Source organism: Nothobranchius furzeri, chromosome 1 (genome assembly GCF_043380555.1).
Source record: "Nothobranchius furzeri strain GRZ-AD chromosome 1, NfurGRZ-RIMD1, whole genome shotgun sequence".
Classification (NCBI taxonomy): Eukaryota; Metazoa; Chordata; class Actinopteri; order Cyprinodontiformes; family Nothobranchiidae; genus Nothobranchius; species Nothobranchius furzeri.
This window is the reverse complement of record NC_091741.1, coordinates 49,083,353-49,109,824: the sequence shown is the minus strand read 5'-3', so window position 1 is coordinate 49,109,824 and position 26,472 is coordinate 49,083,353. Positions and strand designations below refer to the sequence as shown.

Here is a 26,472-nt window from a genome sequence, read left to right as displayed (position 1 = left end):
GCTCTGTCTGAACTTAACTCACACAAAACAATTTTAGTCATCTATGTGTGTTAAAACGTGTAGGGCCCAAAGGAAGCTGCAGCTCATAGTTTCCATAGAAACAATGCTGGATGTCACCGCTTCATGTAGTAAAGTTAGAGTGCATGCATTTAATTAATTTAGTCAGCTTTCAGACTGTGTACTTCTTCTTAGTTTAAATTCTTTTGGAGACAGATCTGTGATGTTGGACCATTACTACCAAACACACTGAATCAGAGAAACATTCATCTGATCCAGTAAAATTCATGATTTATCAGGGGGCTATCTAGTTGTCTGACGGTGCGCGTTCCGGTGATGGGAAGCGCAAATCTCAGTTATTGGAAAATTGTCCAGTCCGTTATGTTTACTTCACGGACATCATGGTACAAATTTTAGCCGCATTTGATTATACGAACTAAATACGGTTGAATCTTTCCAGTATAGCCCACATATAATAAATAACCCAGTTTAGGGTGTTATTTGTTTATTTGCTTTTATTTTATCGTGCTTTTATGTCATTACACTTTCTCACAAGTCTCAGCTGAAAGACTCAAAGATTAAGCCAACAAATTTAAAATAATTTGTTTTTATATCAGGAGGATAAACAGCTATTTAACTGGAGCTCAGAGCGACAGGGGGTGCTTTAAAAAAAGATTGTTTATCTGTTACATGTACATTTTCTCGGTCTCCATGTCGTCGCGTGGAGTTGTTTTTTTCCATGGTGCACGTGAAGGCAGCGCGCGCTATGGGGAGATGCTCGCTGCCGCAGCTTTCACTACGAGACAGCAGCGGAAAACAATGTCAACAAAGAGGACATCCTAGTGTCTCCACACAGAGCGGCTGATCATGGCCGGTCGGAGGGGACACGGTCCCCGCTTCAGTTCCAGAGAACCCGCCGGCTGCCTAAAAACAGCTGCAATGCCCCGGCAACAAGAACCGTCCGGAGACACCGAGCACGCGCAGGAGTCGCTGCGGGACCTGCCGCGATGGATGCGGCTTTACCTCTACGGGATGCACGGCGTGACCCTGGATGTGCTGCTGTCCTCTGTACAGGGGCTCATAAACAACAGAGACCCGAAGCTCGTGGGCTTCTCCTCTCCGTATCTCTGTGTCATGCACGCGCTGACCCACTTTGCGCTGGAGAAGATTTACTCCCAAAAGAGCTGCTTCCGAGGTCGGCCTGTGGTCTTTCATTTCATATTCTACCCGTCCGTGTACATCGGGCTTCAGATCCTGATCGGGAACATTAACACCTTGGCCGAGCAGGTGCGGGTGGTTTCTGGAACGCAGCTGGTGATGCACTACATCCTGGCGCTTTATTTCTCTCAGGTGTTTCACAGAGGGTTGTCTCATCTGCAGTATTGTCCTGCCTCTGCCACCGACCTCTGGAGGAAGCTCCGCCACCAGAGACTCTCCCACGGTCTCCCCGGCTTCATTCGGTTTGTCTTTTTTGGGATGCATGGCTTTCTGGACGAGGTGCTCTTCACTTCCCTCTTCAACCTGGTAGAGAAGGCAGATCAGACCCTGGGTGGCCACACGTCCCTGTGGTCCTTCCTGATGTACGGGAGCTGCAGCTTCGTGGTGGAGAAGCTCTACTTTCGTCTGCACTTTGATCGAGGCTGGGGGACTTGGCAGAGACTCCCCATCTACATCTGCTTCGTCTACACCTGGGAGTTCACCTGGGGTCTGGCCCTGAGGCAGTTTGATGCCTGCTCCTGGGATTACTCCCACTACCCCCACAACTTCATGGGACTCATCACCATCCTCTACCTGCCTGGATGGGTCTTCCTCAGTCTGTACCAGGATGTGCTGTCCAACATCCTGCTCACAATCAAATGCACCAGAGGGGCAAAGTGCAATGGTGGAGAAATTGGAGAAGTTAATGGACAACTGGACCCAAAGAACAAAACTCTTTAATTTTCATGGGCTTGAATTGCTTCACATGTAATGGTAGCAGAAATTTCCTCATCAGAGTGTTTAAATTAATTATCCAATTTATGGTAGAAGAGCTGCACACTTGTAGATTTTGTATTTTAGGTCAGGGTCCATAAGACCTACAATTGTTATATTGTTATTCGATTAACTTACTGCCATTTTTACCCAAAGTAAACTAGATCAAGTGGAGATGTAATGTTATTTTATACATCTTCCTACTTTTATATATTATTTATTTGTTATATCAGAGGTGGGACCAAGTCATATTGTTTTGCAACCCACAAGGTCAGGCCCCAATACATGGAACTCCTGAGTCAAGTCCTAAACCTTGAATTTAGTCCAGGTCATGTGACTTAAGGTTTCCATCAGCGTGCTTCAAGAGCTCCTTTCTGCATGCTAAAACATTTATTATAAATAACTCACTTTAGCCCACTTACAGAGAAACTGCCACATGAACATGTTTTAATATTTTGTGTTCTTGTTACGCCTCTAAAAGAAAAAATAATCACAATTTTCCCTTAATTTGCCCAATATTACACCACATGGGGACTATTAGAGATCACATAAACCAGTCGTAAATGTAGCAAAGGAGAACTTTTAATAGAATTGATGACTGGAACCAAGTGTAGTTCTACTGTGAATATTTCATGAACCAAACCTTACTTTGCTGGAGTGCCTTCCTGTGCAAACAGAGACTCGAACAAACATGACTCCTCTCCTTATCTGCAAGTGCCAAAACTGCAGATTCGTCACATATAGAATTAAGAAATTCCCTTAACTAAGCAACACAAAAAAATGTACTCAAAAAGCATCTTTTGTTTTTACTAAGGAAAATAGATTTTATTAGGGATGCATTGATACCATTTTTTCCAAACCGATACAATACCGATACTTGGGTCTGAGTACTCGTCGATACCGATTACCGACACAAAATAATGCAATGGATTGGAATACAGGTTTTATTTTCTCCTCTGCTTTCAACAGGAAAATACTGTGAGGTAGATAAAAAATAAAATATGTAAATAGAAATGATCACAAAACTATAATATTAGGTCAACAGAAATGACAAGTTACAGTGAAGCCACTTTCAGGCAGCTGCACTGGTATCGGTTCCTGGTATCAGTTAACTTTTATCAATACCGATAGTGGTATCGGTATCGGCCCAATACTGATACCAGTATCGGTGCATCCCTGTATTTTATCATTCTTTCCGAGTGATCCTTCAAATATTGTGTTGTGTTTGCACTTTCTTTGAATGGTGTTTGGCACAAACAATATAAAAAAATCCTCAGAGCACTCTAGTTCCTGTGCTGTTTTCTTATAGTCCATTTTGCACTTGGCAGCTATACTTATAATCTTAAACATCCTTTACTGCATGAGTAAATGATTTTGCACACCAACTTGTTTGATGGCCGACCGACTGTTTTAAAACCACCTTTTACATTTGTTTGTGCACTTTTTGAAGATTAAAATGACCAAACAATTTAATGAAGACAAGAAATGTTTAAATAACTTGCAGTGTAATGCAAGAGAATGAATAAAATAAAATAAAATAAAGTTGACTAACAAAACTCTGGTTTCTACTTTTATTTAAATCGAATGCTTGAATATGAGTTATTGTTTGGCAAGGTGCAATTTTATTATTCATTGCTGAAAGTTTGGTGTAAAATGGACCACCTGACTTTCTTGGAAACTTTATTAAATAGTCATACTGTCAAACAACAATACTTATTATAAAATACAACACAACAATACCCTTTCAGAAAAATAGATCATGGATAAATGTCGACTCTTTCAGTCAATAACTTTTTGCTCACCTTCACTCAAAAAAAAAAGATTGTTGGCCCTGGTGAACACCAGCTAAGACTTTTAAGTAAGATTTAACTGAAAATGTTTAAATCACAAGTGTTATTTATCATAGTGGTTAAAGTAAACTCAAATAATCTAAGCGTAAACTTAAAATAAGAATTTTTAGTAAATCCTACTTAAACAAATCCCAATTTCAGGACTTTTAAAGAACTGTCTAGGGGGCAGCTAATTTTATGGGAGTTATTTGACCTTCATTTGAACTGAAGAAGAAAACTGCATGGCCCCAAAAAAAAGTCTTGGCCCTAGCAATCACTGAAAATATGTTTAGATACAACTTTTTTTATCGCAAATGTTATTTATTTAAATTGTCAAGCACAAGTAAAAGAAACAAACATAAGAACAGTTTACCTTAAAAGTAAATCTTTATTGGTTTTTTGCAATGAAATTACATGGAAATTTTACATGTAATTAGATTGCATGAAGTCAGCTTTTTGGCTGACCCTTTTTTTCTGTGTTGTTTGTGCTAAAATTGTGTCTTACATATGTTAAACGGTGTTTTCTGCTGTAATGTCCACAAATGGTCAGTTTTAGGTACTGTTTGACCATCCAACATCTGGTCAAAAAGGAGACACGAGACTGCATGTGTTCCATTTAAATCAGCCTGCCTTCTTCCCACCAGCTGGAGCTCAGAGCCTGCAGCTCTGACAGAGATAATGAAATGTCAACAATAACATTATCTCCTCAAGGTCCCTCACAGCACCCTTATATCTAAGACTCCTTGTTTCATAGATGAAAGAAGATTTTAAAATTATATATGAACTTCTAAAACTTATAAGCTAGATAATCAGTAAATAAATGTTTGTTTATTGCTACTTATGATTATAAATAGTGAAATGTTTCATTAATCTGTTCTCAATGATTGATTGCATGTTTACTTGACAAGGTCATAATCATTTGCACTCACACAAGGACAAGTAAGGTAAAGTTAAGCCGATGACACATGAATAGCCTTTACCACAGATCAGAGCCTCCGGTATCAAAGAAGGCGTGTTCCTGAGATTCTCGGTAATAATCCTCAAGCGTATCAACCTCTGGTTGGCTACACAATCATAACATGAGAACATTAAAACCAGATTACTCAGGTTTTCCCTCTGTTCTAGAGAAGCTTCAGACTGGCCACCTGAAGCAACACCTCTTTAACCACCAAAGCTTTTGACACATCTTCAAAACTTTTTTGCACCTGCGAAGCTGATACAAAAAAACAGTTCCTGCAGAACAAGCTGACTTATTGAACTCCTTAAGAGTTATTCCTGAGACGCAAACTAGTTCCAACTGTCGTTACCTGGAGATGACTCTGGACTGACCTGGTCGTACTGCAGTTAATCTATGGACTCCGGTACCTGGGGTCTCCGACACCCCCTCCCCCGACATCTTGGATCCGAAAAAGGCGTCTCCACTTGGGTACGTAGAAAACAGTGAGATTGCGTCTGGATGTGGTTTTTGATAATAATCAACTCATAGCTTAACGCAAACCAAATTCTTTTACATCCAGAACTCAGCTCTCCTAGATACGGAAGTTCATCGCATTCACACAGGTTTCACACATCACATCTAGTTCTACCCATCACAGTTAATGCTTAGTTACTTGTCATGTTTTAATTGTTGGTAAAATAAATTCTCACTTTTATAAACTTGACTGTTTTCTGAATCAAAACAAAATGTGTAGAATCCCCTAATAAATAAAGACTCCTAGAATCTTCTGATAAACACAATAAAGACCAAGCAGGGTTGATATTCTATATTTAGATAGAGTATCACTGTCAGCGCGTGACGGTGAATGAAGCGGATGCAAGGATCCATATGCGGGTGAGGGAAGCAGGTAAGCAGGCACACAGGAACGATTAAAGGTTTTAATAGAGAACACGCTAACATAGAAACAATGATCCAACAAGAGACACAGAACTGAAGGGGTTTAAATACAAGAGGGCTGGGAGCTTGGGTGATTGGGAAACGAGAGGCAGGTGGGAGCAATTAACTTGGACACAGGACTGAACAGAATGGGAGACAGGACAGGGTGTGACAATCACAGCTTATTGGTCATAAGTAGAGGTAATATATATATTGAGCTCTTAAAGCACTCAATTTACCAAACCCTGCACTGCAAATTCAGTTAAAGAGCCTGAGTCTTTTAAGCCTGAAGGATTCAGGTCTGAATTTCACAACTAAGAAAAATCTTCTCCTGACAATTTGTGCTGAAAATGATAGGAAGGAAGATGAGTGTAAAAAGCAGCAGAAGTGAGGAAAATAAATAAATAAATAAAATGTTAAAGGACTTTCACAAAGGTACAACGAAAAAAAATGTTAATTCAACACATAAAGTCTGACATCATAGACGTAAAATACAAATGACTTCCTGAAGCTCGCAAGTAAGCAAGTGCACACACACACACACACACACACACACGTAACCCTTTAGCCCCGTAGTTTTTAACTGGAGCTGCTGACTGCTGAGTTTTAACACAACTTGTGGTTTTACATAAAAGAAAACAGGAAGTGATTTGCAACTGTTTAACTATGGCTTCCTTTATGGCCGACCTTTAAGGGTTTGGTGCATATCAGAGCTTTCATGTAAAACTTAAAAATAAACCCCATAAGTACCAAAAGCTCACTCAGAACTCATTTGGCAGTTTTTCTTTTTCTTTTTTTTTTTTACTCCCTTTTGAGCTAAATAAAAACAAAGCTATAATAGGATAATAATTATCTAAATGTATTTTATGGAAAATCACTTTTTTTTTCTTCGAAAATGTCAACTAATTACCATGTTCAGTGCCTCACATGATCTAAGGAGGCACTGATCTAGTGAAGGAAATTAAAATCCTACCTAGTTCAGATACCAACAAAATGAATGGATCACATTTCAGTTAATTTGTTAAAATAGGATATTAAAGTGTTTTAACATTTAAATCCTTTATTGTTTTTAACATATTTTCTTCTCAGCACTTTTTTAGTCTGATGATTCCAGAGCAGGAAATAAAAGCTCTGCTGCTACCAATCTGTTCCTAATTTTCATATGCAGTCAAATCTCTTGCAAATTGACTCAGCTGTTACAGACACTCCTCTGATAAAGCCGGGTGTTTGACTTTGACAGAGGCTAACCGGCGGCCATTGTTTTACTCTTTCTGCCCACGCAGGAGCAGCATCCAGTATCATCTATTGACCTTTTGTCTCAGTCTGTCCACAGCTGCACTGCCTTGTCTTTCAATAGTCCAGTGGAGGTCTGCAGTAATGATGCGTGATGTCACCTGATCGTTACAGTCCACACACACCCTCCCCCCATCAATGGTACCCACTTTTATTTCTGACCAGGCCCGACTATGTGGGAAGTGCTTCATTCATTCACAGGTAGGATCAACGACACACTGAGATCAGAGTCTTCTGATGCTCAGTTTTCGACACACAACGTATAAATATATTTACAGACACAGACGAGAGGATAACGATTACACCCTCAGGTGGGGTTACCACCAACAGGATGCTGTTACATTAAAGAAACCAATCTCCTCATAAAACTGGAGCTCTTGAGTGGAACCCTCCACTCCCAGGAAGTCAGACGTAACCGAAGACGGGTCTAATCTAGTCGAGTCTGTGTTCCAAGAGATCACATCTTTTCTTAGTTACTTATTCATTCAATTGCAAACGACATGAGCTCTGCCCAAAAGCCTGTGGCATTCTTACTGCTCATACTGATGCCATTGTGTTTGCTGGTTGATTAATACATTTAGTTGTTAGTTTATTTAATCCTCACAAACACAAAAATTACAGAATTCATCTTATTTTTATAATTATATATATAACTGATTATCTGTAGAGTAGATAAAATCCTTTAGCCTACTTAGTAGCACTATTTCCATAACCTTGGATACAATGCTTGCCAATGCAATGGGCCTATAGTTGTCCATGCTACCTGCTCTACCTGCTATGTCTATTATGACAGGGACTAGAATAGTAGACATGTGCATCAGGCAGAATGCCATGTATCAAACGTAAAACAGATGGCCAGTAGAGGTAATTACCTAAAGTTAGCATATTTCAGATGTTCCGTGTATATTCCATCCAGACCACAAGATTTACTTTCTGGAAGCTCAATCAGTCAAAGAAATAAAACAATGTTTTGCCGTGTCTGATTAGATTAGATTAGATTAGATTAGATTAGATTAGATTAGATTAGATTAGATTAGATTAGATTAGATTAGATTAGATTAGATTAGGCATCTTTAAACTTGATAAATAAACAAATGTTGCAAGAAAATATGTCTGTAGTTTAAGAAGATCGCTGAATTTCAAACCAAGTCCAAACCACCAAAACAACCAAAAAGCTCCAATTAAGATTTGTTTTCACATTTCCAGATGATGTCACTGCAGCCAAGCATTCCTTTGACATAAGATGAAAAAATTAGAAAATCAAGCTGATAAGATTATACAAAAGATTGATGCAAATTATCTGGAGCATTGCTGCCATCTAGTGGTTTAACTGTAAAATGATTCAACAAAAGCAGGTTGCCACAATCTGTTTTTCTGCATGATGAATCCAGACATTGTTGACAATGATGCCTTCAATAGTTTACCCAAAATGTGGTAAAAACAAGATCAGACAAGATAATTGTGTGCAGCAGTATTATTTCAGGGCATCATTGTTGAAGTGTCAACGTTAGATGCATTGACAGCAGTCTTACACACTTCCTCTTGAAATAATAATTTTCATTGTAGGATCAAAGTTTTGATTTCATGACCTTTATCCAAACTAGAAAACAGGAATAACTGTTGAACGTTGTTGTTGCGTTTGTTCTGTGTTGGTTATCTAATTCGAGTCTTCTGTTCTGTTCTATACACAGATTTGTTTTTACCTTCTGCTGATGTGTTTGAGCTACAGCTGTTACCTTCGTCAGAACCAGTTTTTCACCCTTTTTCTTGGCAATCACACGTCACACCCAACAACACAGCAATGATTTAACATGGTTGCATAATAAACGATCAAATGAATAATAGATTAAATGAAGCCGCAAGGCTGCAACTGTGGGCGCTGTTGTCAGAAGCATCGGGTGGAATGGCCCTATTTTATTTTATACTTTAACCCTCTCAGGCTCAAAATAAGTTCTGATAAAAGGATGAACAACTAAGTCCTTCAGAGGTACTTCTGAGTTAAAAAATGCTCATGAAATAAGTATGTGGAGTAACCAGGTAGGTAAGTTTTAACTGTTGCAAATCTGCAACGCCTGCCTCCAGAGGGTTAAATCATTTTGGTTTTGGCTGTATCTTTATTACTTGGATTAAACTTCTATATTCCTCACCAGTGGCACAGGTCTGTATAAATAATAGTGGTGTGCATCTCTACCTGCCTCACGATTCAATCCGATTCCGATTATCTGCCTAACGATTCGATTTGAGTCTGAAATGCATCACGATTCTTCACACAAAATTTTTCATTACTTAATAAAAGCAGTAGAATAGTTTTCAATTTCTTTTTGATTTCGAAATCCCTGAAAAACAGAACATTCATCTATTCACTATAGTGAGCAATATTTTTTTAAGTGTGCTGCCTATAATTACTTAAATAATATAAGAAATAATGTTTTCGGTAGAGCAGCTTTAAGACAGAATATTACTGGACTTAAAAATAGTAAACAAATACTGTGTTAAGTGATTCTTTAACATCCAGAATCCCAAAACCGAAATTAGCCCAGACATCCGATTTAAATGTAACGGGTACATCTTTGATTACTGGTAATGTTGGCCCTGTATCCCTGTCCGCCTTTTCTGTTCCAAATTGGCGCTAGGGCAATGCAGTGCGCATGTCATTGCAGCTCTGCCCCCAGAAGTAATTATAAAACCTCAAAACTTTATTGTCCTGCATAGACATAGACCAGGGGTCGGCAACCTGTTCCCATCAAAGAGCCATTATTACCCGTTTCCCACAGTAAAGAAAACACTGGGAGTCAAAGTTATCTTTCATAAGACGATGATAAATAAAACGATTTATATAAAGTGGATCCAGAAGTTGTAGCCCGTCTCTGCCTACAATATTTTGATATTTTTCACCCTGTTGGTGGTTTTACTGAGCAGGTGCCACTTTTGTCATACGTTTCTTTTTAAAACATGTTTAGGCTGTTCAGAATACAAATCCAGGCTCTGTCACGTTTGATTGTTGTAATTAAACTTTGTAGGTGAGGAAGGTCAGAAAAGGATCCGATCAATTTGTTTTTACCTCATTTACAGTGACGGAGATAACAACGCAGTGCGTCTGGCTCTGGTGTTAATCAAGTTTAATTATATCTCTTTGCAACAATTTTCACAAGAAAACAGAACAGTTGAAAGCAGGGCTTGTGTTGACCGGATAGTTCCCGCATTTGACTATTTATTTTGACGGAGAAAGAATAGAAAGAATTACCCCGACGCAAGCAGACGAACTGACACTATTCGTTTCGCGCAGATGTAGCTAAATCACTCAAGAAATGATTCCCATCTGAGCTGGACACTGAGCTCAGCGCAGCTCGCTGTCAGCGTGTACGTACGGCGCACAGCGAGCTGAAGATGTGGAGAGGGGCTTGGAGCACGTCGCAGAACCAGAGCGCATGCAGGAAGATTCCTCCGACTGAAGCGAGACTTGTCACTTAGAAAATGTTCCCAGATTATGAAACTTTGGCTGAATAGCGCTTGTTCCTGTCTCCAATGTGGCGACACATCCAGGAGCCGTCTGAGGAGAATCCCAGAATCTCACATCCTCGTCAGCTCAGAAAGCGCTGATATGATTACGCACAAGCGTGACCCGTCAACCCGGTCTCACAGTAAGACCGGGTTGGACCTGTTCAGGTTTACGCAGACAATCTTTACATTTAGAATTAGCTTACTGATGTAAAATTAATGCAGTAAAATATAAAGCATTTTATTTAAATATCCATTCATTAATTTACAAGCACAGAGAGCCGCATCAGATGGATGGAAGAGCCGCGGTTGCCGACCCCCGACATAGACATAGGGAGAGAATCTCATTATGTCACGTTGCTGCATCGATGCGGAATCATGCACGGCTGAATCGCGATGCATCTTAGAATCGATCATTTTTCCCACCTCTAATAAATAATGACTATTCTAAATATTTTTCCTTAGTCCGAGGAACTCGGCAAGGCTGCCCTCTTTCTTCCCTTCTGTTTGCAATAGCCATAGAGCCACTGGCAGCAGCTATTAGATCAAATACCGTAATTTCCGGCCTGCAAGCCGCTATTATGTCCCTGTGCTTTGAAGCCTGCGGCCAATATCATGGTGCGGCTCATGTGTACATTTTTGTTGGCCAACAACCACTAGAGGCACTTTCCAGCAGTAAAGTGAGACAGGCATGGCAAAACGTTATGCGCGGAAGAAGACACTCTTTGATTTAAAGCAGCACGTTTACACATCAGACACACCCTCGTCATGGAAAACACGCGGAGGAATGCATATGCTGCAGCTTTCAAGTTAAAAACAATCGACCTGGCCATCAAACAAGGAAACAGAGCCACTGCATGGGAGCTTGGCATAAATGAATCAATGGTGCGACGTTGGAGGCGGCAGCGGGAAGAACTCAGTCAATGCAAAAAAACGACAAAAGCTTTCAGAGCATGTTTAAAATTCGTTTTGTTGAATTAAAACAACAACAATAAACTTCCGTATAGTGTCGTTCGATCTAATTATCTTATGTTATGGCCATACATTCGCTGTGCGCCAGAGACCTGCATGTGGCTGCTGCGCAGCGGCTTGTATTTGAGTGTGGCGTGTGTGTGTAGAAAACTTCTTTTTTTTTTTTTTGCTGGTGCGGCTTATATTGAGGTGTGCTCTACAGTCCGGAAATTACGGTAGTATGTGTGGTATCTCAAGTGGTAGTACAGATCATAAAGTTAACTTCTATGCGGATGACCTACTGCTGTTTGTCTCAGACCCAGATTACTCTATGCCTTTAATTTTTTCTCTGCTGAAGAATTACATCCAAATATTGGGTTATAAACTTAATTTTGATAAAAGTGAGATTTTCCCTATCAATTTGATGGCGGCAGCTTACCCTTCAGTTAATTTACCCTTAAAAGTAGCCTCAGAAAATTTTAAGTTCTTGGGAATTCATTTTACTAAGGAGTTTTCTAAACTTTTTAAAACCAACTACAACCCTTTGGTTGAACAACTGGCTCAAGACATGAGCCACTGGTCAATATTGCCTCTTTCTTTGGCCGGAAGGATTAGTTGTATTAAAATGAATGTGCTGCTCAAATTTCTTTATCTTTTTCAATGTATTCTGGTGTTTATTCCAAAAAGTTTCTTTCAGACACTTGACAGTTCTATCGCACAGTTCATATGGAACAAAAAAAAACAAGATTGAAAAATAATCTCTTACAGAAAAGTAAAGAATTGGGAGGTCTTGCTTTGCCAAATTTTTAGTATTACTATTGGTCTGTTAATATTAGTACTATGTTATTTTGGTGTAATAGTGATGGGAACAAGCCAAGTTGGGTGGCAATGGAGGAGGCTTCATGTGATTCTGTTTCTCTGTTTACTCTTTTGTGCCCTCCATTAAAAGCACCCTCCAAATCATATTCAAAAAATGTTGTAGGTAAAGATTGTCTAAAAATTTGGTCTCAAGAGAAGCAGCACATTGGCTTTCAAGATATGCCCCTCTATTCACCAATTTATTTAAACCCTTTATTTCCCCCATCACTCATAGATAAAACTTTTGCATTTTGGAAGAGTCGAGGACTTGTTTCTGTGAAGGACATTTTTGAGGGTGGATCTCTGGTTTCATTTACTCAGATCCATCCATCCATCCATTTTCTGAACCCGCTTGTCCATGTGGAGTCGCGGGCGGGGGGGGGGGGGGGGGGGGGGGCTATCTCTAGCGGTCAATGGGCAATCAGGCGGGGTACACCCTGGACAGAGAGCCAGTCCATCGCAGGGCAACACAGAGACACACAGGACAAACAATCATGCACACACACACACACACACACACACACACACACACACACACACACTCACACACCTAGGGACAATTTAGACAGACCAATTAACCTAACAGTCATGTTTTTGGACTGTGGAGGAAGCCGGAGTACCCGGACAGAACCCACGCATGCACAGGGAGAACATGCAAACTCCATGCAGAAAGATCCCAGGCCAGGAACCGAATCCAGGACCTTCTCGCTGCAAGGCAACAGCTCTAACCACTGCGCCACTGCGTAGCCCTCTTTACTCAGATATTGGAAAATTTTTATTTGTCTAATGCACACTTGTTTAGATATTTACAAGCTAGAGACTTTATTAGCAGACACTTTCCAAACTTTCCTAATGCCCCAGAAAACACTTTGAATGATATGTTAATGGAAATAAAGCCTCATCAGAAAGGGGTAATGTCCAAAATGTATTACTTTTTTCTCTCTAAACGCTCTGTAACATCTGATCATTCTTGTGTGGCTTGGTCCAAAGAGCTTGGTGTAGAAATTAGCAGTGATCATTGGCAGTCTATTTTGAAGAGTATTCATTTTTCATCTATCTGTGCCAGACATTGTAATATCCAGTGCAAAATGGTACATAGAGTACACTGGTCTAGGAGTAGGCTGGCTCGGGTTTTCCCTGGCACTAAATCTAACTGTGCAAGATGTAACTTAGGTTCAGCTAATCTTACCCATGTGTTTTTAACCTGTCCGGCCTTGTCTACATTCTGGGACCCAGTTTTTGACCCTTTCAGTGGTCCTGTCTGTAAGAATCCCACAGTCTCCTTTAACTGCTCTGTTTGGGATCCTGCCTGGATGTGATTCCTTGCCATCTCACTCTGCTGACTTTGTGTCATTCCTTACGCTTTTAGCTAGGAGAGTTATTTTAATGCGCTGGAAGCACTCTCATCCACCTACACACTCCCACTGGATTAAAAATGCCCTTTACTTTATGAAGCTGGAAAAAACTAAACATCTTAGAGGTACTGATGATGAGTTCTTGTATCTCTGGCAACCTTTCATGCAATGTCTCTGCCACTAGATGTTACCCCTTGAGTACTATAATTTGTATTGGCTATATCACCTGATGTATTTCAGAATTATGAAATGCATAATTTTAAAAAGTAGTGGGGGACACGTCCCCTTCGGACATAATGGTTGTAATGCCTGTGTGCTGAACATTCCTCAAAAAATATGAAAGAGGCGTCTTATTTAAACATTCATGAGGAGAGAGGCCTGTAGGGGGTGTCCTACTCCAAAGTTCAGACTAAAGAATATGTTGCCCTCTTCCCTCAATCTTACAGTCTTGGATCTGTTCTACTGTAAAAAGTGGGTTAAACAAATGCTTCAAAGGGGTTTCCTCTTACGGCACTCCGGTACAAAAATCCTGACCAAGATAACACAGAAAACAAGGTCTGATCTGCTCACAGCTGATGTATTCTTTATTTTCAAAGGTGTGTTTTATGTATCGTTGTGAGACTAGCACAGTATTCCGTACCAGATTTGTCTCTAAAGTCAATTTCCGAAGATTTTACTCCATAAGATGTAGAAAATCTTATGAAAGTCATCTTGTACACATTATTATTTAACATTTGGAAAAGATGGCGCGTTCCTGATTTTGGGCAAAAGGTGTATTTGGCACAAGGTTTGAAAAATAACTGTCATGAGGAAGAAGAAAGTGGAGACATGTAAGTTCTTCTTTGGTCAAAGTAAAGTAGAATTAGCTATTTGTGTTTTTAAAAAGCAGATTCTTCCTTATGTCACCATCTCGTGTCAGCTAATTCATCTTGAAACTCAGGATGATCGAATAAAAGGAAACAGTAGAAAAAACGTTTTTTTTAAATCATTTTGATTGTCAGTCTAGCTCCTCTCATCACAAAATAAGAATATAATCTAAAAGAACAACATGTGATTCAGGTTGACCCACGCTGATACTCACCTGAGGCTAGGCGGAGTGGTGCTGTGTTTCCTCAGGTCTTTTTCCTCCCGTCAGTCGGGTTTTTCAAGTCTGACAAGAGCAAAAAAGGCAGAATTGGCCCAGGTGGAAGAATGTTGTGGTTCAATGTTAGAGAGGCGCCGCAAAGGAGCAGATGTTACCAAGAAGGAACAAGGATCACAGCACAGGTGCTGCTGATTAGTCACATTCTATCAAAAATAAAGTTAAGTCCACTGGTTAGTGTGTGGTTCTGTTTGTGACATTTGAGCCCATCTCAAAATATCATAACACACACAGACACACCCTGACCCAAAAAGAAAAGAAATAGGCCCAAATGACTTAGGTTTAGATACACATCTTTGCTCACATGGTGCTCTCACATGGACTTGGGTGTTTTTGACACTTCACCTTAGGCTGTGGCTGGCACTAAATGCACTATGAATTATTATCGTGTGCTTTTCAGCAGAAATTGTTACTGTTATATCCTCATGCGGTATGCGCAGTGACGTTTGGTTCTGTTGTATTTTTGTTGTGTGTTTCCTGTCTTTCTTTTTTCCTGCGGGTCTAGAGGTGAATTCATGTTTATCCTTTATTGTTTATTTTTGTGAAACCCCCCCCCCCCACGCCCCACCCCCACCTCTTCCTTTCCTCTCCGCCCTTTCCGTTTCATTTCTGTCTCCGTGGATTTAAAACAATCTCAAATGTTTCTAATAAAGTGTTGGTATTAGGCGTGGCATTGTAGCTGAAGCTATAATGCTCCACCTGTGAGAGTAAAACTTCAAGGCTTGTCTTCGGCACGCAGACATCAATTCTGATTGCTTTACAGGTGGACAGGAGGTGCGGGGAAAAGAAAAAGAAACACACCTTTGCACATGTGAATACAGTCATAATTACTTGTGTTCATGTACACATGCAAATAAAAAGAAAAACACATACACAATGTGCACATGTACACACACACAGACACAAATACAGCACCCATTTTCATACCTTAACCCTAAACTCTAAACAAAATAGAACATTATCAATTGTATAACAACAGCAACATGACTACTTGTAGAAAAATCTGATAACCTTTTAAAGTGGCAGGTGGATGTCTGCTTTATTCAAGTTCAGGATCCAGAATGATCAGACTTAGGCCAAAGAAATTCTTGCATTGACCCTCTCAGGCTCAAATTAAGTTTTGATAAAAGGGCAAACAACTAAGTCCTTCAGGGGTACTTCAGAGTTAAAAAATTCTCATGAAATACGTTTGTGGAGTAACCAGGTAGGTAGGTTTTAACTGTTGCAATTTTGCAACGCTTGCCTCCAGAGAGTTAAAATAATGATCAAAACTATTTTCATCAGCAACAAGAACATATTGCAATAAAAATGTTGCTTTACAAGGTGTGGAATATAAACAATTTTTGCAGATGATCACACTGATCTCACAAATAGTTCTCTGTTCAGTCATCTGTTACAAAAACCCTGAAGGGCAATATTAAAATGTGCACAAGTCAGGCACAGTTTTTGTTTGAATGCAACCCCATAATAAAAGTTAAGCATTTTTACAGATCTTTCTCAGATGCTTTTATAGCTTAACTGGAAACAATAACATAGGCTTTTTTTAGAATAAACATAAATTGACCAAAATGCACAAACTGAAGTATGTCTTATTAGGGCTTTATTGCCAGGAGTTTTTCCAGCCTTGTGGACACCAAACAAAACATCCTAGAGAATAGCAGAGGTGTGGACTCGAGTCAAATGACTTGGACTTGAGTCATTATTTTAATGACTTCTGACTTGACTTAATATAATCTATTAAGACTAATTACTTGACTCGAACTTGAACGCCAATGACTTGCGACTTGAATCGACTTGCATCTGTTGACTTGATGATGACTTGAGCATATTTGATATTTTATCACAAAAGTGGCACGACAAAAATCATAAATCATTCTTCATTCTGGGTTTGATCTTGTTCTGCTAAATGCAGCAGCACTTTGTTTATTATCAAGTTCAGTTGCACTTTCTGCTTGTTTGAACATATAAATGAAGCTTTAAGAAGCTTTATTTGTGGGATTTATTTCTTATAATTGTCATTGAATTGAAGTTGGGACAGATGACTTGATTATGACTTAAAATTTCAACGTTAAGGACTTGGACTTCCACATCATTGACTTTGGACTTGACTCAAGACTTGACTGGAAACACTTGTGACTTACTTGTGACTTGCAAAGCATTGACTTGGTCACATCTCTGGAGAACAGTACTGTTTTTATTAAAGTGGATGACAATTGTGTTGATTTTTCTTTTGATGGTTTTAAGTTTTTTTTCATTAATAAAGTCTTTGTAAACGCAGTTTTCTTTTACAAGTGAATAATACACAAACACAAACATTTAAAGCCGTTAATCGGCGTGTTCAGACCAGTTCAGGAAGTGTGCTTTTATTTTGAAAGGCGCTCTAATGAGAGCACCGTAATACCACGTGTAGTTGCGCACGTAAAATTCGAAGATGGGCTGGCTTGACGCTGCTGTGATGTGGGTTCAACGCTCCTGTCTGTCACCACAAGAGAGCTCTTTAACTTCCTTGGGGGAAAAGCTTGGTAAGTTTGTTTCTTGTTATATTGTTGTACGATAACTCGCTAAAGAAAAAAGCTCTCGCTAGCTTAACATCACTTAACTGACGGATTGATTGACAGTTTCTCATTGTTTAAAAATGTTCCGTGGCTCCAGATCAGTAGCTTTTGCTTGTAAACAGTCAGCACTTTGTTAATGTGTGAGTATTTTACATTGTTATCAGTGTAATAATTTAAATATGACATTTGGCGTAATATACTTGAGTTTTTGTGTGTTTTGAAAGTGCTTTAGTACAGTTTCCTCTGCAGCGTTTTGAATCCAACCAGCTGACAGAATGTTTTAAACCATTAGCCCCACTTAAAGTTTGCTGTGGCCCATAAAATGCTCTAAATTATTGTCAGTAACGCGGAGAAGTATGACACAACCTCACCAGTGTTACTGACTTCTTTAACAGATAAGATTTGTTTTAATTGCAGTTTCAGGTTGGTGTTCAGGGTTGGTGAGGTGTTTAGGAAGTTTAGGCTTGGTTTTAGCACCCCCTAGTGTCCATTTGCAGAATCGAAACCAAAACCCATCTTTCTCCTGTGCAGACTACTAAAAAATAAGTAAAGAATATGTCTTTTCTAGTGCATTTGTGCAGGTTATTCTATTGTAATATTGTTTTCATTGTAACCAGTGAAATAGGAGCTTTAAAACTGAACTAAATTATTACTGAAATAACATCAATAAACAACAGGAAAAATAAATCTGGCCTACAGTTTTTTAACCCAGTGATCTTTCATTGTCCGAATTTCAGAAATGTGTTGGAGCATGATGATGAGCAGATGTGGAAAACAAGAATATCATCTACTGTAACTAAGTAAATCTAAAGCATCCTCCCAAGTGACTTAACCTCCTGAGACCCTGTGACCACATACAAGGTCATAGGCTTCTTGCGCTATAGTATTTTATTCTCTTCAACTTAGACCATGGTATCATGTAGAGACACTTGATATTGACTTTAAACGTTTTTTCCTTTCTTTTCTTTTGGGAATTTTGTCTGCATTTTAATTCTAATGTATTTTTATCTGATTAATATTTTGTTCGCATGTATGAGTCGACTTACAATATCTGTAGTAGCTAGGATTTTTCTTTTTCTTAAATCACACCAAATACAAATTTGGACCTCAGAAGGTTAAAGGTGAATTTTAACATAGTTTAATGTCACCTTGGCCCATGAAAGAATGATCAGTACCTGACAGTTGCTGTTTGTCATAGCTCCACCCCCACGCTCCTCCTCGCAGCACACATTAAAGGTTCAACCATAAACTGGTTCTTCCAACATGATCACTTACAAGCCTGGATTTTCTCCTCTCTCTCTCTCTCTCTCTCTCTCTCTCTCTCTCTCTCTCTCTCTCTCTCTCTCTCTCTCTCTCTCTCTCTCTCTCTCTCTCTCTCTCTCTCTCTCTCTCTCTCTCTCTCTCTCTCTCTCTCTCTCTCTCTCTCTCTCTCTCTCTCTCTCTCTCTCTCTCTCTCTCTCTCTCTCTCTCTCTCTCTCTCTCTCTCTCTCTCTCTCTCTCTCTCTCTCTCTCTCTCTCAAAAACCTGTTTCAAAATCTTCTGACAGCGTCCCTCTGGCATCCTGGCTGGGCGATTACAGCCTGTGATGCTCAGGGGCAGCAGTAGCTCAACAGGTTGAGCTGGTTGTCCAGTAATCGGAAGGTTGCAGGTTCCAGAATTCTGCTGTTGTGTCCTTGCGCAAGACACTTAACCCACCTTGCCTGCTGGTGGTGGTTGGAGGGACCGGTGGCGCCTGTGCTCGGCAACCTCGCCTCTGTCAGTGCGCCCCAGGGCAGTTGTGGCTACATCGTAGCTCATTACCATCAGTATGTGAATGTGTGTGTGAATGAATGAATGATAGTGTAAAGCGCTTTGAAGTCCTTACTCTGAGAGGCACTATACAAGTGCGGGTCATTTATCATTTATCCTCACAGTGCCACTCTTCTGTTTTTCTTTGCATGTGTGTGCGTCTTCTTGTGCAGCCCAAGCCAAGTTGTGTGTTTGTGTGAGAGGTTGACTGATGAAGAGGTGGGAGTCTGGAAATGACTGACATTGTGCGCCTCCAACAAATCTAATTAGAATGCCTGTCAGGAAGCGACGTGGTGGCTCACTGGGTGAGTTCATCTTATGTAACTCACTTAACGGGCAGAAAATATAAGAATCCCAGAGTCATCTTCAACTTTTTTAAAGTCCTCCTTTCTAAGCACGCAGCTCATTGGCTGCCAGATTTCCTGTAACCGTAAATTCCCAGGTTGCTGCTAGTTTCTGGAAAAGCAGCTTGCCTGCTTTCTCGAGAGAATGATATTTGGCAAATGCCGGTTTGCTTCGAGTTTCTGCAGAATCACTTCACTAATGAAATCATCTGGGATTGAAATTTTTAGATTTGTTAGCTATCGTTATTGTGTGTGATTTAAATTAAGGTTATTTGAAAATTGAGTTTAAAAAACACCTCCATATCAGCACTTTTGTATCAGATAGAAAATACTTTATTCATTAATTAGAAGTAGGGATGCTCCGATCTGATCACATGAAAGTCAAAGGATCGGAATCGGGTGGAAAAGATAGGACTTAATCTTATAAAACAACAAATATGACTTTTTAAAGTCATCCTGAGATAGAGATTTCCCATGTTCAGCCTCTAAGGAAACCATACTGTTTTTTTCCTTCTCCTTTTTCTCTTCTGGGATGTTTTTTCCTCTTTTCTACATCTTGTGTTTTTTAGCTCTATTTATGTGTTTTGATGGGAACTGCAGGGACAAAGGATGATGGTGGCAGGTGAGACAATCACAGCAAGCCGACCTGAGCATCACCGTCTAAGGCTAAGAGAGGGGGAATAAACGCTGGTGGATATCCAGCTTTCTTACAAAGGGAACATTTTCTACAGTTCAGTCAATGTAGTATTGTTTTATTCTGTTTATTCCTGATTTGGAATATTTGGGGAACGACCTTGGCTGCTAGATTCTCCCATTAGCAGCCAACTGGAAATGTTCATTTGAAATCTTTCACATCAACACATTTTGCCTTAGAAATAAGATGTTCTGCACAACTTTTCTTTCTGTCTCTTTTGAGGAACGTATTTCTGAGGGTGGAAGATGAGCTGTTGGAGATGGAGGCGCAGGACCAGGATGTTTGTCTACATTTCACTGCCTTATTTTCCCTCAGGATGAACTTTAATCCTCCATCTCCGAGCCCTCCGCTCCAGTTTCTATTCACACAAAAGGTCAAACCAGCAGCTTGACCCGTAAAACGTTTTTAGACGTAAACACGAGCTCCTGTCCACCAGGAGATAGTGTTTGTGATGATGTAAGAGGGCGATGCACTCGGTCGGTATCGCCTTCACCCAGACTCCCAAATGTCCCTGTTGGGATGCTGTAGTGGGTATGAGCTTTTAGTTAGAGCAGCACAACAAGACAGAGTCTAGAAATGTTTGTTAGAAAGAGAAAACCCCTGAAAACTTCAGGTGAAACCCTGATAAATGGACTGGAAGATGTTGGGTTTAAAACAATGATACTCCTGCATCTGCTTTAGTAAAGCCCAAATACTTATCCAGTAAGGCTGGATGGTATTTATTAGTATGCAGTTTAACTTCTGCTAATGTGACCCTGCTTCAGAATAAATGACACTAAAATAATTGTACTGGACCGAGTTGTACAACTTCCCAACTCGTGTTTAGTCACCTCTGCACTCCTCAGGGGGCAATCGTCATAAAAATGCATTTTACTTATTAAAAACTGTAACTTAGATTTTTATTTATACCCAGATTGATTTTTTTATGCTCTTCCTCTATTTGTAGTAGCAATGGTCGGAATTTTGACCTTTGTACTATCTGTGTGGTTTCCCAGGACCTTTGTTGCACATCGCTACAGTCGACATCAAAAACCCAGAGATCAGCAGTGTCCACCGGCCCCCCCAACAACACTCAGATTAACAGCATGATGCACTCCTCATTCCCTAGGAGGATCAAAAAAGACAAAGGGAGCAAGAAGAAGAAGAAGAAAAAGCTGACCAAGGCAGACATCGGTACACCCAATAACTTCCAGTGAGTCGCCTTTAGCAGGGTTTGTTTTTCCCCCTCTGGTGATGAAGGATCATAGTCTGTTCTTCCAGGCTTCTCACATCATGATGCTTCCTCTGCCCTACTTAACAGTGGAATCTTAATAACCAAAAAAACAAATTTGTTCTACATGTTAGAAGTTTAAATGTTTCTTTATGCGCAAGGACCTCTGGCCTTTTACTGCAGACTCATATTTTTGCTTGGTTGGTAAAAGTTGTTTGAGCAAAAGCTACTTTTTGAAAAGAAAAACAATTCAAAGGTCCACTCCCTTTCTTCAGACTCCTCCTAGAGAATCTGATTGTTGCAGAAAATTGTGTAAGGGCTTGCGACAGATGCACAGTATGCTAGCTAATACACAATTGGTTAGTTTCCTGTTTTTTCCCCCTTTTGCATCACTTTTATAGTCAATTTTAACAATAGTTGTGGCTGTTGTTTTAATTCTTTTTTAAACACAGCCTAGTATAAGATTTGTCTGTCCCTTTTTTTGCTGACAAGTTTCGGCTAACACTGAAGCCTTCATCAGACCACTGCCGATGTTGGTTGCGTTACTTCCTTCTCCGATTAACTACAGGCAGCAGAGGACAATGCCGCTCTATACTACCCACAGCTAAATGGAGAAGGAAGTAGTTCACACAACATATATACCAGTAGTGTTTCTATGGCTATTGCAATTTCTTAGTAGATGTTCTATTTAGTAAGATATAGTAAAATATATACTTTATTGTCTTTATCTTAGTGAATCGCTAATTAATTTAACATGTAAATTAGTAGTAGCACATTCCATGTCAAACAAAGTAAAATGTTTGAACATCTTAGGTGTGTTCTTGCTGTGTCGTATTTCTTTTTTTTTTTATTTACTTTTTATCGAAAAAGTATATTGTGCATTATGCATTAAACACATTAAAATTACAGTGTATTAGCTTTTCCATTTTTAAGGTAAAGAAAACATGAACAAAAAAAGGGAAAAGAAAAAACAAACCTGAACATGTTGAGGAGCATTGTTTCTATTCAAGCATAGATAAAAAGGAAAATTACTTTTCATGTGAAATCTGATCTTACAGGCTTTACATATTCTGTCCATTTAGACCAAGTTGTATAAAAGACATCTAGCTGCATTTTCAGTAAATAAGAGATTTTTTCCATCGAGTAAATTCCTTGTACAATGTCTATCCAATCATCTATTGTTGGTCGAAGAGGTTTCAGCCAGTTTCTGGTTATAACCTTTTTGCTAGCTGCCAATAGAATGTACAGTAGTCTTTTGTCATTATTGTTAAGGCCATGAATTGCAGGCTTACCCAAGTACACCTTTTCAAAGGAAAGTGGGAAAACAACCAAAAATATATTTTGTAGATGTTGATGAATATTAGACCAATATTCCTTAACAATCGCACATTCCCAAAATATATGAAAATGGTTCGCTCCACTGTCACCACATCTCTAGCAAGCATCACCTATTCCTTGATGCTTTTTTTGAGCCGGCGTTATAAAAAACCTCATTGTGTTCTTCCAACAAAATTCACGCCAAATGTTTGATGAAGTAGTGATCCATTGTCCAATCCAATCCAATCCAATTTTATTTATAAAGCGCATTCACAAGGCATTACAACCAAACAAGGCGCTGTACACTAAAAATGTTAGTTAATCAATTAGGCGGTATACAAACATGTCGAACACAGATAAAAGATAAAAAAGAAAATACAACAAAATTTCCAAAAACTAACAGCTAAAAATCAATAAGACACGGAGAATAAAAATTAGAAAAACATTTTAAAAAAGAACCTCAATAGTACGGAAGTTGATAATTGTGAAGTCCATTTTTAAACAATGCAGATGTAAGTGAGGTTCATAATTATGTTATATAAGCTAGTTTGAAGTAGTGAGTTTTCAGGCGTGATTTAAAAATGCTAGCTGTTGGTGCTTGCCTCACTAGCAGTGGTAATGCGTTCCACAGCTTCGGTGCACAGACAGAGAAAGCCCTCTCTCCACGGCTTTTTAAACGTGCATTCGGAACAGCTAGGAGGAGCTTATCTTCAGACCTGAGAGCACGCGGCGGGTTGTAGTAATGGACAAGTTCACACCGATATGGAGGAGCTTGATGGTTCAAGGATTTGTAAGTGAGAAGCATAATTTTGAAATTTATCCTGAACTGCACGGGCAACCAGTGGAGATATTTCAGAATTGGAGAAATATGTTGTCGTCTGTCAGCTCCAGTCAGCAACCTAGCTGCTGAATTCTGGACCAGCTGAAGTCTAGAAAGAGCTGCTTTACTGATGCCATATAGGCAGGAGTTAGAGTAATCCAGCCTTGAGGTGATGAAAGTGTGGACCACGAATTTCAGAAGATGGACACTCAGGATTTGCTTTAGTTTCGAGATGCGTCTTAGTTGGAAAAAACATGATTTAACTGTGTTATTGACCTGGGCATCCATCTTCAGAGCCTGGTCCATTTTTACTCCAAGGTTGGAGATTACAGAGGATACATTAGGTGAGAGATAGTTGAGGTCAGGTTGATGAGTCGCCGTGGTACTGTTAGGACTGAAAACGATTAAGTCAGTTTTGGAGTCGTTAAGATGGAGGAAGTTGTCAGCTAGCCATAGCTTGACCTACACCATTGTGTACAGCAGATATGCTCCCAGTCCTCCTCTGTAATTGTAAATTATCCTTCTCTTTCCCATTTCTCTTTTATATAAAATGTGTTCTCGTCTTTACACGACAGGATACTATTATATAATTTAGAAATTATTTTGGTGGGTGATACAGATTTTGTTAGCAGTAAAAATGTTTGAAAAAAACCCTGACCTGCCGTGGGCATCTTGATTTTCTGGTTGAAATAGTGCCTGATCTGTAGATATCTGAAAAAATCATCAGAAGCTAAACCATGTTTTTGTTTTAAGTTGTCAAATGTTTGAAACGCCCCCTTGTGGACAAATGAATTGTAGTCGGTTAATCCTTTTGTAATCCATAGTTTGAATCTGTCATCATAGCTGTGTCGTATTTCTAATTCCATGCTGTAGTTCTTTTTTAAAACACAGAAACAGTTTTGTTACCTGTTTTCCCGCTACGCTTCGTTTGTGGCTGCAAACTTCCTCAGGCTGACGCTGATGGTGACGTCACTTCCTTCTCCTTTTATCCACGGGCAGCAAAATGTCAGTAATCAGAGCATTATATCACCGAGCAAACATAATAACAGAAGAAAGAGACCGTAAACAAGAGAACAAACACATACAACAGGCTTTAAAGACCTGCGGATACCCGACATGGGCAATAAATGAAGGAAAACAACAAAACAACAACAGAAAGAAAAGAACAACCTAAGCAGAGAACCAGAAACCCAGAAAGACAAGAACCAAAACCAGTGATAACCCTACCATACATCAAAGGCATAACAGAAAAAATAAGAGCAACAATGAAAAAACACAACATAAACACACCAACAAAACCATACACAACAGTTAGAAACAGACTAGTGCACCCAAAAGACATCATACCAGCTGGACTTAATTGTGGAGTCATTTACGAAATCCCATGCAAACTCTGCAATAAAACATACATAGGAGAAACCGGACGCCAACTCAACACACGAACAATAGAACATAGAAAGGAGTGCGAGAAAGAGGCAAGTCGAAAACACACGAGAGCAGCAAAAGAAGAAGCAGAAAGCACAATAAAGAAGTCAGCCGTAACAGATCACTGCACAAGAGAAAACCATATAATGGACTGGGACAACACAAGGATCGTAAACACCGAACAACAAAAATACAAAAGATGGATAAAAGAAGCAATCGAGATAAGGAGACGTGGATGTGGGACCATGAACACGGACGATGGAGTTTACACGTTGGACCGCGCATGGGACTGCATCGTCGGAGAGGGGAGAGCGGGCAGCAGAGGGCGACAACGTCCTCTGCTGCCCGCGGATAAACGGAGAAGGAAGTGACGCCACCATCAGCGTCAGCCTGAGGAAGTTTGCAGCCGCAAATGAAACGTGGCGGGAAAACAGGTAACGAAACTGTTTGTGTTTTAAAAAAGAACTACAGCATGGAAAGTAAAATGTTGTTATCGGGCAGTGTGCTAGCCGACGGCCCCCTCCATGAGGCCACCACAGCTCAGCAGAACACCAATGTAGCTTCTTCTGGGGAGAAAAACACTTAAAGAAATAATAAAGTTAACAGCTGAAATAACAGGAAATAATACAGTTTAAGAGCCAATTGTAGAAGAAAGTAGAGTGTGGAAAGTGGTCAGTGTGTCCTCCAGCAGTCTAAGCCTATAGCAGCATAACTACAGAGCTAACTCTGGATAACCTAGCTTTTTAGATGGAGGCATGTTGGAGGCAGGGCAAGGGAGAGCCGTCTTTACCGGCTGTACACTCCACCTCCCTCTGCTCCCTCACTTGTCCAAGTCTTGGCTAACATCAGAATTTAACCTATCTAAAGTCTCTGCCTCCCATTCTATTTTTAGATATTCTAGGTACCACCACTTGCAGTTTGAGAGCGAAGTGCTCGGTTAAGAACGTATGGAACAATCAGGTCACTTATGTATGATGTAGCTTGATTATTAAGAGCTTTATATGTGAGAAGGAGGATCTTTAAATCTATTCTAAATTTAACAGGCAGCCAAGGTAGGGAAGCGAAGACAGGAGAGATATTATCTCTCTTTTTAATTCTCATCAGAACTCTAGCTGCAGCATTTTGGACAAACTGAAGACTTTTAATTACGTTTGGGGAACTTCTTGATAATAATGAATTACAATAATCCAGTCTTGAGGTAATAAATGCATGAACTAGTTTTACAGCATCACTCCTGGAAAGGATGCTTCTAATCTTAGCAATATTCAGGAGGTGGAAAAAGGAAATCCTACAAACCTGTTTAGCATGGGATTTGAATGGCATGTCCTGGTTAAAGATAACACCAACGTTCTTTACTTTGTTCTCGGAGATTAATGTAATGCCGTTCAGGGCAGGTGATTGACTAAGCAGTTTTCTTTTCTGAAGTTCTGGTCCAAAGATGAGAAGTTTAGAGCCATCCAATTTTTTATGCCTTTAAGACAAGCCTGTAATCTACATAACTGATTAGGTTCATCAGGGTTTATGGATAAATATAACCGATTTTGGTCTGAAAC

The 26,472-nt window shown here is 39.7% G+C and overlaps 2 protein-coding genes and 1 long non-coding RNA gene across 5 annotated transcripts in view; 2 read left to right on the top strand and 1 right to left on the bottom strand.

Moving 5' to 3' along the window:
• Positions 1 to 567: 567 nt before the first annotated feature.
• Positions 568 to 3,524, top strand: tmem229a (transmembrane protein 229A). Its single transcript, XM_015958167.3, has one exon. It carries the CDS (start codon positions 865 to 867, stop codon positions 1,933 to 1,935), a length of 1,071 nt encoding a protein of 356 aa, XP_015813653.1. The 5' UTR covers positions 568 to 864; the 3' UTR covers positions 1,936 to 3,524.
• Positions 3,525 to 14,402: 10,878 nt separating this feature from the next.
• Positions 14,403 to 26,472, bottom strand: part of LOC139067540 (uncharacterized) — a 52,679-nt gene continuing 40,609 nt past the window's right edge. The window contains exon 4 of the long non-coding RNA XR_011519676.1: positions 14,403 to 14,775. This is a non-coding gene — a long non-coding RNA (uncharacterized lncRNA). The remainder of the gene's footprint in view (positions 14,776 to 26,472) is intronic.
• LOC107384740 (actin nucleation-promoting factor WASL) overlaps positions 17,160 to 26,472 on the top strand; it is a 41,636-nt gene continuing 32,323 nt past the window's right edge. For 2 of the 3 annotated variants that reach the window (XM_070549003.1, XM_070549001.1), the window contains exons 1-2: positions 17,160 to 17,288; positions 21,143 to 21,339. In XM_070549003.1, the coding sequence (XP_070405104.1) occupies positions 21,233 to 21,339 (107 nt within the window). In that variant the 5' untranslated portion in view covers positions 17,160 to 17,288; positions 21,143 to 21,232. Of the gene's footprint in view, positions 17,289 to 19,282; positions 19,415 to 21,142; positions 21,340 to 26,472 lie in introns of all 3 variants that reach the window. The other variant, XM_070549002.1, reaches the window with a different exon arrangement.

Excerpts from the sequence above, each read along its gene's own strand:
- tmem229a (XM_015958167.3), top strand. The coding sequence starts at position 865 with ATGGCCGGTCGGAGGGGACACGGTCCCCGCTTCAGTTCCAGAGAACCC.